This window comes from Monodelphis domestica, chromosome 5, assembly GCF_027887165.1.
Source record: "Monodelphis domestica isolate mMonDom1 chromosome 5, mMonDom1.pri, whole genome shotgun sequence".
Classification (NCBI taxonomy): domain Eukaryota; kingdom Metazoa; phylum Chordata; class Mammalia; order Didelphimorphia; family Didelphidae; genus Monodelphis; species Monodelphis domestica.
In genome coordinates this window covers 165,788,254-165,804,316 of record NC_077231.1, presented here as the reverse complement: position 1 = coordinate 165,804,316, position 16,063 = coordinate 165,788,254, and the positions used below count along the sequence as shown (strand labels likewise).

The 16,063-nt window shown below is 35.1% G+C and overlaps 1 protein-coding gene across 3 annotated transcripts in view; it reads left to right on the top strand.

Moving 5' to 3' along the window:
- CCDC146 (coiled-coil domain containing 146) overlaps positions 1-16,063 on the top strand; it is a 200,831-nt gene that overhangs the window by 34,298 nt on the left and 150,470 nt on the right. For all 3 annotated transcript variants that reach the window (XM_056799504.1, XM_007504057.3, XM_001371084.4), the window contains exon 2: positions 6,543-6,748. In XM_056799504.1, the coding sequence (XP_056655482.1) occupies positions 6,563-6,748 (186 nt within the window). In that variant the 5' untranslated portion in view covers positions 6,543-6,562. The remainder of the gene's footprint in view (positions 1-6,542; positions 6,749-16,063) is intronic.

Sequence of the window (16,063 nt, the reverse complement as noted above, 5' to 3'; positions counted from 1 at the left end):
CAAGCTTTTCCTTCTTATTTTAGTGTGGAAATGTTCAAGCCCCACGTACCTTTGCCTCTGGGGGGTACTGGGGAGTCCTTCTGTTCCTCCAAAGGTGATTTTATGCTCCTTTGATGTAGTCTATTTCGTTCGGTGCCGGGGAGAGGAAGTGTGTGGCGTCTAGATTGCAGCCATGATTAGCTGGAAGTCAGGTTTTTCTTTTCTTGAAAGTTGTTTCACTGTGTCTCCTTGTTGGATTTTGTGTGTGTGTTTGTTTTGTGGTGATATTTTAATCTTGGGTTTAGAGGATTCTCATGGTGGCACAGAGCTGCTCTGGATTACTCTACCATCTTGGTTCGGCCCCCAGAAGGACAATATAGCTATTATAAATTTAATATATACACCAATTCAACAAATTAACTTTGCTTCAAAGATATTTACATTTAGATAAATGTGCTTCAGTGTATAAGATTTTAACTCTTAAAATTGAACTAAGATTTTTAATGATTAGCCAGTTACTCCTTTTTATCTCTTATCAAGATTCCTTATCTAATGATTCCCATTTGCTTTTCATCCTTTATAGTATATGAACCCAAGTCTTACTGATTCTGAGGCTAGCTCTATATCTGCCATACTGTGGTGCCTCTCAATGAAAGTATTATTAACCCTTTTTTATCTGTTTGAAAATTGAAATTTTCTCATAGACAGACCAATACCTAATAAATATCAGAGCCATTATTTGACTAGTTCTGACAACAGATTAGTTCCCATTAAACCATGCTGCCTTCTATAGGATAGAGAGTGGTACATGGGATTCCAAGCAGAAGAAGTGGTATGAGAAAAGGCACAGAGACAAGAAAGAGTGGGAAATGTGTGGAGCACTGTAACCTCCAGTAGTGAGAGTGGGCCCCCCAGTAAAATCATAGCCATAGCCTAGCTATAATCAGTCCATTGTCACATGATCGTGATCACCCAAGGTTACTAATCCCTCTCTGCTTTACTTGGTAGTAATTGACTCTTCTTGTTAAACCCACTGAAGCAAATATTTTCCTGATATTCTGAACTAGATGGTTACATATTTACCTGTGATTTATTATCCTACAGAAAACTCTAAGCTTCAGTGAGGTAAACTAAGTCATTGTACTAAGATTGCAAATTATTACTAACCATTGTCTGTGTAAAAAGATTACCTGATCCTTTAGTTTATGTAATGTTGCCCTATAAAATACTAGCTGTAATGAAATAAACTTTGCCATGATGCACCATCTGTGCCTTGTTCTGCCCTCCCAATCCCAAACCCACTCATCTATCTCATCCTGTCTTGGACCTGCAGTAACACTGTAGGACTGGTTCTTACAGAGCACAGTAAATAGTACAGTTTAAAGCATAATGTTCTCTAAGAGGATTGTGATATGATTCTAGAAAGGTAAATTGGAGGTATATTTTGGAAGGCCTTGAAATACAGGAAGAATTGGAGCTTAATTTGGTAGCAGTGAAGGAGTCATTGAAAATTAAGTCATATGCATTAGGAAAACTAATCTGGTTTGGTGCATTTGAAGGATGATTTGCAAATAGGAATGATTTAAGGGAGATGGGCTGTGATACAATTGCAATTGGTTTAGGCTAGTGATGGCAAACCTTTTAGAGACCAAGTGCCCAAACTGCAACCCTCATGCCACATGTGAGCCCCTCACCTTACCCCAGACAGGGGAGGGAGGAATCATTCCCATTGGGTTGCTGGGCAGAGGGTCCAATGATGTGAGAAATGTCCTTAGGCATGGTGGAGAGGGGAGAGGAGCAGCTCCCTCTGGTATGTATGCCATAGTTTTGCTAACAGAGGCTAGGCTATGACTAGAAAAGTCTGAATTAGAGGTTTTCAAATGAAATGAAAAAAAAAAGTCAGAAAATATATTGTAAAGGAAAATGTATTTAGTCCTGTACTACCTGGAGGGCCTATGGGAAATATACCTATTGGAAAAATTACCCTGCTGGAAGGAGGAGACTGGAGAATGATTGGAGCTAGGAACTCCCCATAGAAGATGGGAGTGGGATGAGGAAACCTGAAAACTTTTGGTTTGAGACTGTAATAGGGAAAAAAGCTGACTTTAGTCAGTAGTTAACTGATTGCAAGGGAACAACATTTATTACCCCAAGTTGGTTATAAATATAAGAAATTGTGGCACTCTCTGGTTCACTGATCTGCTTCAGGGATGATTAGCCAGGACAGAATCCAGTGTTTGTTTGAATATGGCTAACCCATGTGCCAGGAATGGTGAATTTATTCACTCTTCACTTCCTCTTCTTCATCTAAGAAGTCCAGCAGTTGAGATGTATATTTCCTCTACCCCTTTTTTCTTTTTCCCTGTCTTTAAGCAGGTCTAAAACAAGTTTTACTGAGACCCCATGTCTCAGGGTGTTTTGTAAACTTTATTCTTTTTTAAATGAATGTGTTTTGTAAACTCTATATCAGATTGCTGTCTCAGGGAAGGGGGAGGGCAGGGAGAAAGTAAAGGAGGGAAGGTGAGAAGAAGGGAGAGAGAATTTGTAATTCAAAGTTCAAAAAAATTTTAATGTTAAAAATTGATCTTACATGTCATAGAGAGAAAATAATTAAATTAATATGTTCCTTTTTTCTGTGTCCATGTCATTACTTGAACTTGGAATATGCAGAGGAGAAAGGAGGCAACTCTGAGAGTTCATTTGTTGTTTTCTGCTTTGTTTTTTAATTTAATAGATCATATATGTCAAAACCCTGTAGTTCTGGTGTGGAAGGCTAATAGGCTTTCTTGGGGATTGTGATAATATTCTTAGATTTCTACAGGATGACTTAGCAAATTGAAACCATGATGTTGCTTAGGTCATGGGATTTGGTAACTGGGCTAAATTTGGGAATTTTTATTGGACCACCCCACCACTGAGACACCCCATACAATTTTGTGGTTTACAGGCAACAACTAATGTTACACTTGGTTACCTATTTTATGTGTATATAGAGTCAAAGATGAATCAGGCATGTCAAACCCAAGCGGTAGGAAGATTGGTTGTGCTGTAATTCACTTTAGTAGCATTAATACAAATATCAGAATTGACTCTACACTATCAGTCCTCTCGGGAGGACCCCAAATCATTGATTTTTTCCTTCTTTTTTCTTTCCTTTATACCTTCCTTTCCTTCCTATTTTCTTTTTTATTATCATTTTTTGAAACAAAAACCAGATTTCAACGTATTGAGTTCAATAATAACAAAAGGAAAAATGGTTCCTTCCTGATTTCTTATTCACATGGTCCTTAAAATCATGATGCCAAGAGATCTTCCAATGGTTGGCACTGTCTCCATATAAAAGGAATATTTAAAAATGTGACCAAAAATCTTACCTTTTTGTAGACTTTACACCCTACAGTGGGATCCTACTAATACCTTCTATAATGGTATAAGGAAATGGTTCCATAACTATATTAAGAGTTCAGAAACAAAAACAGCTTCATGGGAAGAATTGCCTTTGTCTTTACATAAGTAAAAAAAGAAGGAAGTGGTGGATAGCTTACCAAATAATGTAATTTTTACTAAATAATTGCCTAACTGACCACTGTGAAACTTCCTGTTTTTCTCAGTGATGGTGTGTTTATATATCACAGATTGGCATCCCTAAATGACTGAATTTTACAATCCCTAAAAAACAGCAGAAAAAGATGTTCAAACAAGTTCTCTGTGGAGCTGTTGTGATGGCAGTCATTATTAGATTTTGGGTCTATACCTTTATAGCAAAATGACCAACATGATTTTTGATTCTCTGGATTACCTTGGCAACACCACAATGTTCATACTCCAGTTGCCATTTCAGACTGAAACTATATACTATGGCAGATTTTGACTCAAATTTACATCATTTCTATGGCAGCTTTACAGACTCTGGCCTATTTGAAGAATATATATAGATTTGTGATCCCCCAAAAGGCAGCACAGATAATGTTGGTAGATACTAACCTGGAAAATGTTATTAAGCACTTGTTTGAGGAATTTATCAAGGAAAAAGGGCTAGAGCAGATTAAGGACAAGAACAATGGTCAGACAGATAGTACACCCAAAGAGAAAGAGAGAAAGGCAAAGAAAACAAAGGTTAATACAAAGGGAAATGACCGTGACAAGGACACTAAGTCTGATAGTGAACCTGAAGAAATTTTTCCTCTAAAGGAGGTCACTAAATTGTCAAGTACAGCTGGTGTGTTATAATCAAAAGTGCATAAACAGTTTACATCCCAAGAACTTGAATCCCTGAAGAAATGATTTCCAAAATTTATTGATCAGCCTTTTAAGATGCAGAAAGAACTGCAATGTGCTTTCAGGATCTTTGATCCAGATTTCTAAGATATAGAATTTCTCTTGTCTGAACTGTTTAGTCCCCATGAGCATCACCAATTCATTGAAAAGACTAGGTCAGATAACAACTTGACTAGTTTGCCCACAGAAGAGCAGAGGGAAGGCCTTGATTTTGCAAATCCCACAAGCATGACTTACTTAAGGAAATGTAGGGAAGACTTGCTCCAAGTTATTAAGCTCTGTTTCTCGAAACCTAATGCATGGGCAAGATTTGATAAACTCATGCAAAATAAAGGGGAACATCCAGCTTCATTCATAGATCATCTCTCTGAAATGGCTGAATCAATTAAGGGTTTAGAGGCAAATAGTGAAGAATGCACTAGTCATGTGAGAAGACAGTTTTTGAAGGGATGTACAGCTCACTTAAAGAATTTTTTTAAACATTACTTCCCAGAGTATGATATTGTGAGTCTGATTGAATTACATGAAACTGCCAGTTACCTCCATGAAAATCATTCAGAACAACATAAACAAATGCAGGATTTAAAAGAAAAATTAGAGGTGACAGAGAAAAAGAGATTGAGGAAATCAAGAAGTTAAATACTGTTAGGACTTACACAAAACCTACTTATAATTAGAAATGAATATTTTTGCTAGAAAGAGGAATGCATTAATATTCTTTTATTCTGTATTTAACATATTTTTTAAAATGCAACAATGCAACAAGCCTCCTTCCAAATGGTCTTTATATAAAATTAGGTACCACTGTTTAGTGTCATTTTTAGATACCACTAGAATCAATTGCTATCTTATCCTGAGGTCAGATAATATAGTATGCACTGAACCAAACTCTTCCATGATATAAAGCACAAGCTCATACTCACAAGTAGTAAATATAACATAGATTAAGAATAAAACATAGCCCCTTCCAATTATTCAAATAATGTTTTTCTAGATTTCTTGTGATCTTGAGTTTATATTTAAAAACTCATATTCATCTCTGATCTTTCATCAGAAATGCTTTCAAGTCTTCAATTTCATAAATATGTGCCTGGGGGATTGGTGTATGCATGTGTGTATACGTTTATGTTCCCTATAGGATTATACTTAACTTTGCAAGGTAAGTTTTTTTGGTTGTAAGTCACTCTCTTTTGTCTTTTAAAATATAATCCAAGTTCTCAAGGTTTTTTATGTGGTTTGCACAATGATCCTTTCATACTTGAATGTCTTTCTAGATATTTATAGTATTTTTTCTTTGATATGGAAGCTCTAGATTCTGGGTACACCATTCTTGGGACTTATCTTTGTAGGGTTTCTTTCAGGAGTTGATCTTTGGATTCTTTCAATATTTACTTTGTCTTATGGTTGTAAAAGATCTAGGCAGTTTCATTCATGATTTCTTGAAATATTGTATCCAGGCATTAAAAAAAAAAAACAAAGCATGATTTTCAGGGAATCCACTGATTCTTAAATGATCTCTTCTTGACCTATTTTCCAGGTCTGTTGTTCTTGCTATTAAAAGCACCAGGGCATTCGGGTGGCACAGTCAACAGAGTACCAGCCTGGAGTCATAAAGACTCATCTTCCTAAGTTCAAATCTGGCCTTAGATATTTACTAACGATGTGACCCTAGGCAAGTCACTCTTGCCAACTCTGTTGGCCTCAGGGTCCCCATCTGTCAAATGAGCTTGAGAAGGAAATGGCAAACCACTCCAGTATCTGTGCGAAGAAAACCCCATAAAGGGTAACAAAGAGTCAGAAACTGAAATGATTGAACAACAACATGCTAAGCACCAGGGATACAAAAACAAAAGAAAAAAAAACCAAGCAAAAACAGTCCCTACCCTCAAGGAGCTTCAGTTTTTTTATTTTTTCTTTTTAAGCCATTTTCTTTATTATATTATATTATATTATATTATATTATATTATATTATATTATATTATATATTATATATATATTATAAGAGATTATAGTGTTCTTTATTAATTTCACTTATAAATATAAAGAGTCAGCAGAACCTGTGATTTCATTGACATAGGGAACTCCCAATACAGGTTGGAACAATGTATTGACTATAGTTTTGGCCAGAGTAGTGAGAAGGTGATTTGTCCATAGTCATAGCCAGTATAAGCCAGAGGTAGGACTTGAACTCAAGTCTTTCTGACACAGAGGCTTTATCTCTATTATAGATAAGGTTTTGAAATAACCAATATGGGAAAACATTTTTCTTCTTTTAATTTTTTAGAACTGTGAAAATTGTCAAACATGAATGTGGATGAACCTAGTTCCAGTGATTCAGAGGAAGAATCTAAAGAAAGACCTGATAAATTGTTGTCCCCTCATGTAGAAACTCAACCAGAATTTAATGCTGTCATCGTTCCTACAATTAATATTCAAGATGAACGCATTGTTGACTTAACTACAACACCTGCATTTCAGTGTTTAGATGAGGTATGAGTATCTTTCTTTTTTATTATAGTGTGTTCAGCGTTGCCATTGACCATTTAAGGTTTTTTTTTATTCCCAGGGATGGGGGGTAAGGGGTAAGAAATGATACCTCCAAGTCTAGTGGATCTGTGATCTCTTCATCATGGGGTATTCCCTCTAATGATGTAAATCAAGACTCTGTCTCCTTGCCCAACCAGAGGGACTCTTGTTCATATCCTCATGTTAAATTTGCCACACAGGATTTACCCAATATAATGTGGACCTTCCTTGAGACATTTTATTTTTAACAATGCATGAACCATTAGAGCACCAACATGCCCACTACCTTATCCCTTCTAAGTGACTGGTCCATCTTCTTTTCTAATCACGCATTTCTTTGAAGATATCCTTTGTACCACATCTATGTAGTTTCTCATTGAGAATGTATTGTAACTTGCTCACTAGATGCCACCATTGCCTTTTGGGTTATCTGTAAATACTTATAAGAGATTATAGTGTTCTAGGACACAATCATTGAATATTGCTAGAAAAAAGGAATATCAATGTTTAAAGGGAAAAAAAATGGTCCTTTGTTTTAAGAAGTTTAGGGTTATTAAATTAATTTTGCAAGCTTCCTAGTTTCAATCTAGCCTGTTATACTCCTGTCAATTGCATATCATAGTCTAAACAACAGGTATTTTTCATACACTTAGTTTTTCCTTTGTGTAAAGTATGATCAAACACTTTTGAGTAATTTTTAATCTCGTTGATAAGGTTATGCAGTATTCTGGAACTCTATGTTGTCAATACGTCATCCAAAACAGGAGTGTATAGGACCTCATCCCTCTTCAGCCCTGGCTCTAAACTCAAATCTTCTTCAAGACATTGGATATAATTTGTTTTTGCAAGAATGCCATATGTTTGGCATTAACCGTCATAGAATTATTATTATTATAAAGATTATTGCTATTACATTTTTCAAGGGCTCACAATTTTGACATGAAATAAAGTCACTTTGTTGGGATAGAACTTGTAAGGCAATGTTTTGCTCACTTAATCAGATTTTTCCTCTCAGTAATCAATAAACAATATGAACAGTAGGATCTCATATTCCTGGAATCTTTTGGTCACTTGTTTAATGGTAATAGTGTGCTCTACTATAGAATAATTCCTATGAAAGCTCTGTCTTTCCCCTTCCAATACCCTTATCAAGGATGCCTTTAATGTGATGTGTTTATAGGTCTCATGAAATGTATGTATCTAGGAATATGAGTTAGTGGTTTAAAAGACTATTTAAAACTTGCTTATGAGTTCACCTGAAAATATTAATAATGTCTTTCTGGTTTAAAAGCCTCTTCCAGACCTGTCTCTACCCTTCTTTAGAAAGTTGAGTAAAAAGTCAAGAACAAAAAACTTTCCTCAAGGAAAATGGATTAAGAGAACAAACTAATCTGTGAACGAACACTATCTTTGTATTTTAACATTTTATAACATTTTCATTGTTCAAGATTACCCTTAAATGTTACCTCAAATCTCTTTGGAATAAAAGAAAATGTCTAAGTGCAAGTGGGGGGGGGTGGAAAGGAGAAAACTCTAATTTGGACATCTCCCTAATCTAGAAGTACTTGGATAACAGGTTTTAATATTTAAAAACTATTTTCTACCAGACTTGTGCCTAGAACAAAGAGTAAATTTTTAATATTTTTTCTTTGACAATAGTAATTAAGGTTTTTAATTGCTTTTGGAGAAAGAAAGTAATAATAAAACATGAGATTTCCTCACATACTTTTGGTATCCTTCTCCACCTTCAGATACTCAACAATTTCAAAATTATGTTACCGTCAGCCAAGAGTTCTGTGTGTTTTGTCTGATCTGACTGCCTTCCCCATGTTTTGGCATTCTTATTTTGTCAAGAAGTACATCTGGTACTACTATGGTTTTACAGTCCAAATGTAGAATCTCCATTTTAATTAAGGATGAAAAGAGTTTAGTATAATTCATTTAGAGTTTAGTATAAATAGTTTCAGAGATCTTTTCCATATTTTTCTGTAATCCTCCCAGTTCTAGCCTTCTAGATGGCTTTGCTTAGATAGTTGTTTCCCAAGCATTCTTTTAATTTAATCTTCTTTCTAATGCTTCACATGATTTTATAAGGCAACACTGCTAACAATTTTTATCATCCTTTTTTTTTGTATGCTTTTACAAATGAGTTTGTATTCTAAACCCCTGTTGTCCTTGAACACCATATATTTCCACTTGATACATAGATCAAGATTTTCCTGGCCAAGGCAGTTTTTGAACTCTTTTCATGTCCTTATCATGGCAATCAATTCACATTGGCTAACATCTGTATATGGAATTGTTATTAACTATATTATTGTCTTTTACTTCTAATCTTTTCCTTCTTTGGAGGCTTCAATATACTCTACACATTAATTAATTGATTAAATTACATGCTATATCTTATCTTTTTTCATTTTTTATAATCTTATATTCAATTTGACTTTGTTCTAATAAGTCCATTTATTAAACTTGTTAAAACAGCGGAATCTAGAATGATATGTCAACATTAGTAATGAGTCATTTCTTTATCTGTTAAAGGATAGTTAATTTCATTTTTGTGATATGATTTGATAATCATCATGTCCAGTGCTTCCCATTTCTTTTTTTTTTTTAAAAAGGTATTCATGATATTAGGCCAGAAGCTTCCATATAATAATAATAACTACCATTTTTTATCACTTCAAGGTTTATAAAGTACTTTACATATATTATCTTATTTGGTCATCATAATAACCCTGTGAGTTAAGTGCTTTTATTAATCACATTGTACATCTGAGGAACAAGAAGCCAAGAAAAATTAAGTGATTTGCTTTAGGTTATATATTTAGTAAGTTCCTGAAATAGAATACAAACTCGGGACTTTATGACTCTTGATTCCTTTATGATGCCGCCTAACTTCACTATCTTACTCCCAAGTCATGTTTTTCAACTTAAGTTTTGTTGTTCTTACCTATGAATGAGTCCTTGACTTCAAGGTCACCAAATATATATTTGTAAAAATATATGTTAATTTAATTTAGAAAGTCTTATTTTATTTATAGAATTTCTTTATCTCTGCATCCTTGGGAACAAATGTTGGCATGTAAGTTGCAATTTTTTCCCCACGATGGTGTGACAAGGAAATCACTTTAAAAGACTGATATATATTAATTTAAGGTCGCCAAGGAATTCAGCTATGTAATTCCTAAATGAAAATTCAAGTCAGCAGTCAACCTTTTATGGAGTTTAATTACAAACAGGATGAAGAAAGGTATTAGAGAGAGAGAGAGAGAGAGGGAGAGAGAAAGGGGAGAGAAGGGAATAGGGCTTAAATACCCCTTCTGTTTAGGCTGGGCCAAAAGGCCCAAGCCCTTAGATAGCTGGGGCAAAGAAAGGAGATCAGTCCCTATTACTCACGTGACCAAAATGGAGAAACAGTCTCAGGGGCCTCCACCTCCAGCTTCCTTCAGAGCAAGCTTCTCAGAGCACCTCTCCAACCACTCAGAGCCAAAACTCTCCAACCAACCCCCCTCAGTCCTCAGACCCCGCTCTCTTTAAGCAAACCATCCAAGTTCCCTCCCCTCAGTTCTCACATCTACCAATCACTGTCCATGTCTTCCCTGTGCCAATGGTGGCTCTAGCTTAACCCAGGACCGCCCAGAGGTCTGTGGCTTTGCACATGTCTGTTGAAGGCATATTCTCAAATAATTAAATCTTGATCCTTTGCTACAGCCCTTCCTAAATCCTGTTACCCTGAGTAGGGTAGAGATTGGAATAATTACATTTTGATCTATGCTGCAGCCCTTCCTAAATCCTGTTAGGACTGAGTAGGGTGGAGATTGTAATTTCCAAGACCTGGTTCTGTCATTCCAAGTATCTCTATTGTATCAATTCTAAAATCAATCATGACTCAAAGAAATTCCTGTTCTATGCTTAAGCATAGGTCAAAGCCCTTTCCATTGTTCAGCAAAAGGTTTCTGTCCTAAAGTAATCTTAAGAAGGGAGGAGGAGGAACCTCCCTTGCCAATGGGGTTCACATTCCAATGGTGAAATTTCCAACATTCACAAGTCTAAGAAATTTTAAGGTTTACAATGGCCTTTTGGTCGTATACAGGAGTAAAGGCAATATGAGATAACCAAATACCTCCACAAAGTGATGCTTCTTGCCCTTATGTTCATAATAAATTCATATCTAACTCCTTTACTTACCTTTCCAAGGAGAACCTGTGATCCATTCTTGTTTTAGTTACAACTTCGTTTTTTGTTCTGGTTCCGTTTTTAATAAGCATGTCAAAATATACATTTTATTGCCTTTGATAATATAACCAGTTATTGGTAATTGGACAAGAATCTCACCTCAAGAGTACCAACAAGTTAGTTAACAATGATAGATTGTTTAAAATTTGTGCAATTAACACTTTTTGTCCCCTTTTGCTCTACTCTGCCTCTGTCATCACTTTCTTATTCTAGAAAGTGCTAGCATAGGTCTGAGGGCCATTTCATAATTTCTCTTTTGTCAAGGATTACAAAGGAAACAAATGTTCAGGAAGGGGTCAATCCACAGGTAATGACCCTCTCTCTAATTAGTTCAACTGGTCCTTTAAAAACTTACTGTCTTGTTGGAACCACCTTCAGTTGTGTTTTCCATGTGCTTAACCTTTGTAGTCATAGCTTCTGAGATCCCCAGGGTCATTTTGTGGAAGTAACTAGAGAATTATCAAAATAATTTATTAGACATAGATAAATATGTATGTGCCAGGTTCCACTAATGTTCCTAGTAAGTGAAATCAATCTGGTCCTTTTCCCACTCTTAGTAAGTTGTTTTATGCTGTAATAGTGGACAGCAGTAATGTACTCAGAAATACTAAAGGAATAAAAATGAATAAATGATGAAAAAGATGATATAAATGTTTACTTTATGTGAATTAAAGATACTTTTCTTTATCTTTGTATCCCTGGTGCCTAGCACAATGCCTGTCATATGGTAGATGTTTTAAAAATATGTTGTACATTATGCACATATTTTCTATAGCATAGTTTCTAAATTTGGCATACTCTGTTTTGATAATAACTTGTATTTATATGCCACTTTAAGGTTTACAAAGAACTTTACAAATATTCCATTTTATAATATACATGTTCAACAAATATTTATTGATGATTTTTTTGGGAATGTCCCTCTTTATGAAAGAACAAACTGCTGTCTTCTACTTTGGCTTTTGAGCTCTGAATTTGTGAATTTCTTTCAGCGGTGGGGTCCGACCCCACCTCATCCCATGCATCCTAGACTTGCAATTTCTTTGGGGTGGGAAATTCTGGGATAGAAACTTCCTCCAGTGATGTGGAAGACAGTTTATCTGTGACCTTATGAGATATTGTGTTTATTTCCTGGATTACAAGAGGTTGTGACTTGGAAACACACAACATTTATATGGCAGCAGCAGGAATTTCACCTAGATTTTCTTCATTTTTAATGCCACCTTTCCAGTACCATTTAATTAAATATAAGTTTAAAAAGTAATAGATGAGAAACAGCTCCTATATATATTAATATATATTTAAAATATCTTTCTGAATATACATGTGTTTATATTATATATACACATATATATTCATACTACATATTAGACATTTGTATCAGGAATTTCATTCATTTCAAAGGAAGTATAGCATAGATAAAAACTAAAAACAAGTTTCTACAGTGGATTTTATAAGATTTTTGAACATATGATCTCTGTTGCAAATTTGTTCATATACCAGTTATAAATCCTGTTATTCAAAGAAATTTTCACTCATGCTAATAGTTAACCAATTTATAAATAGTACAATAGTTCAATTAATGCTCTGTGATTCAAGAGGAAGAATCTAATTGCCAACCATTTTGAATATATGTCAAGAAATTAAGAAAAGTCTAAGAAAAGGACAGTCAACTACAGAGATCTTTACTGCTATCCACACTGTTAATGTTCCCTCTAAAAAAGTTCTTGCCTTCCATCTTAGAATGAATAACTATGTATTGGTTACAAAGCAGAAGAGAGGTTTGGGCTAGGCAATAGGGGTTAAATGACTTGCCAAAAGTCACACAGCTAGCAAGTGTCTGAGGTCAGAATTCTTCCCTCTTGACTTTATGCCATCTATAAATTTGATAAGTACATTATCTGGGACTTTATTCAGGTCAGTGATAAAAGTGTTATTAAACACAACAGGGCCAAGGTATTCCTCTAGAACAACTGTTGTCAAACTTTTGGTCCCAGGACTCCTTATGAAGGGTATAACTCTTATAAAACCAACAGGGGTGGTTACTGGTATCTGTTCTTAGGATTATTCTTAGTTAAGCAAGATGCTTCAAAATACATTCACTTAAGTTCTATCATGTTTGACTTAACCTACAATTACATGTTAATCATAACACTACTACCTGCTGTTTGAGTCTCACAAGGGAGAGATTCAGAGAATTTTCCTAAGACCTATGCTAATAATGATTAACTATACTAAAGCTATAATTTTAATGAAAACTCTTAAAAATTATTGAGGACTCCACAGAAAACTTTGACTCATTTGGGTTATATCTATTGAATTTATGGAATTAAAAATTAAAACATCTCGGTATTATTATGAAAATAGTTCTGACTTCAGAAATTCTCTGAAAGGGTCTTTTTTTTGGACCCTCAAGGGTCCTCAAAGCATACTTTGAGATTCACTGCTCTAGAGAAATCCTTCCAAGGTATCAGAAAATCTTTAATGATTAACCTTTCCAACTGGCTATTCAGCTAGTTTCACATCTACCTAGCTGTATTTTCATCTACCTCTATTTTTATCAGGATTGTATCCTGTTGAAAGGGACATGAGGTTTGTCTGGCATTTTTTCTTAACAAAAATAGGTCTATTGATCATCTTTTTTTTTCTACATTTTCACAAATCATTCCTTGGCTTAGCAATCACATGCACCAACTTTTTCATTATCCTGGTATATAGTTTGCCTGAGTCTACTGAGTTGAACTTAAGGGCAGCTAGCTATTCTCTTACTATCTCCCTAATTATCTTTAGTTGTAACTCCTTGCAAGTCCTTTTTGTTCTATCCATTCCATTCCAAGATTGTCCTCCTTCCATGGCAGAATAAACAAAAGCAAAATAAAAGTTGAGAATTTCTACCTTTTCTCCATTATCAGTTATCATCATTCTCTATTCCCTTAATTGTATTTTTGTCTCTTCTTTGATCTTCCTTTTCCCACAACCAAGGAGAACCCACTTCCATCCTCACATATCTATTCCATCCTTAGTATTCTTTTCTTGTCTTAACTTATACTTAGAATAAGTCATGTCATGACTGAATTTTCATGTTCATCATCATACTTTGCTATTGTTTACCATAATCTGAAGGTGCCCTTTTAAAAATATAATTTGATCAATTAGTTCCCTGTATATTCACATTAGTCTTAGGGATGAGATGCATGATGGATTTTCTTCCATGAATCAGAATCTCTAGCCCTCCTTGCTTATTACTATGCACAGTACATTTATGTTGAGAATTTGAGCCCAGGGATTTGTTACTTTTGTCATAGATTTTTTTCTCTGAATTTCTGATCATTATCATTCCTTCATCATGATTACTAATTTTAGTATTTAACTTGGTGGAAAATTTGTAGGCAGTTTTCTCCTTCCCCTTTATTTTTCAGATCCAGTTCAATTAAAAGCTTTTGTAAAACAAGATTTAAAGAACTTGTAGTAAATAATTTCACTTAGTACATAAATAAGAGCTAAGTGGCTAAATAAGTGACTGCCCCTAGCTAACTGATCTGCTCCTCATCTCCTGAATATACCTTGTAAATTCCAATCTCTGTTCCTTTGGTTACACAAAAATAATATCTCCCAACATTCTCTCCTCCTGTCCAATTCTTACCTATTCTTCAAGTCCAACTCAAGTCCCATCTTCTCTGAAAAACTCTGACCATCCTAAGTCACAGCCATCTCTCAATTCTCTGAACTATAGCATTCATTTGACTCTTCTCATATACTGTCTCATATGATTATCTTTTAATGTTTTTTAAATTTAATTTAATATTTTTAGTATATATATATATATACTTTGTCTCCACAACAACAAAATAACATATACCTTGAACATGGGAATTTTGCACTCCATATCAATCAGTCAATGTAAACCAGTCCCTGTGCATGGCATTGGGTATACAAAGACAATGTAGATAGGCTCTGCTAGCATGGAGCTTACATTCTTTTGGGCAGTGAGCTGGAAAGAGAATAACATGTACAAATTTGGGGAGGAGGGGAAATAGAAGCTGAAGGTATCACTTGAATTGACCCTTGAATACAAGGATTCTCAGAGTCAGAAGTGAGGAAGGAGTACTTTTCAGGCAAAGGTGAGGCTACAGCCTGTGCAAAAGCAAGGAGAATAGAAATGGAATGGTATTTATCAGGACGATTAAGTAGGCCCATTTAACTATCGAGAATTATGTGAAAGGAAATAATATGGAATAAGCCTTGGAAGGTAATTTGGAACCAGATTATGAAAATCTTTAAATATTTGAGATCATGGGAAGCCACTGAATCTTTTTGAGCAGGGGAATATAATTTTGACATATATATATATATATACTGAAGATTGGATTTGGCTCTCCCTGATTGTAACAATGAAGGTACTTAGCTCTTCCTTGATTGTGAAGATTAAATTGTAATCCCCTGTCTATTTTTAGATTTTAATCCCTAAAGTGTAAACACAGCACTTAAAGTTGAGTATGGAGATCTATCAATTTTGGATTTTAACCACAAAAAAGTTGTATGTTGTCTTAGAGATACCAAGTTCCCATTTTTATTGAAAGTTGGAATTTCCCTTAAAGGGAATAAACTTCTATCTGACTTTTCTCCTCTTTTTGTCTCTAGACTTCTTGCTCTGTTTTCAATGTGGTAGGTAAAAGAAGGGGAAGAGGTGGGCATGCTGAGGGGGAGGGGCTGTGGTCCCATAGTGCCAGAAAGATGAGAGGTAGGAGCAGTATGGGAAATGAATTGGGCAGGGTGGGAAGGAGGGGCAAAGGAAGAAGGGGCAGGGGCTGGGGGTGGGTGGAGATGCACCATCAGGGGAATTACAACTTAATCTTCACAATCAAGGAAGAGCTAAGTACCTTCATTGTTGCAATCAGAGGAGAGCCAAATCCAATCTTCACAATATGTATATGGGAAATAGTTTAGAAAGGTGAGAAACTTGAGGCAGGGTATCTCCTACAATGCCGTAAGCATATTACTTTGTATACATTTATCTTTAAAATTTGTGATTTCTTTGCG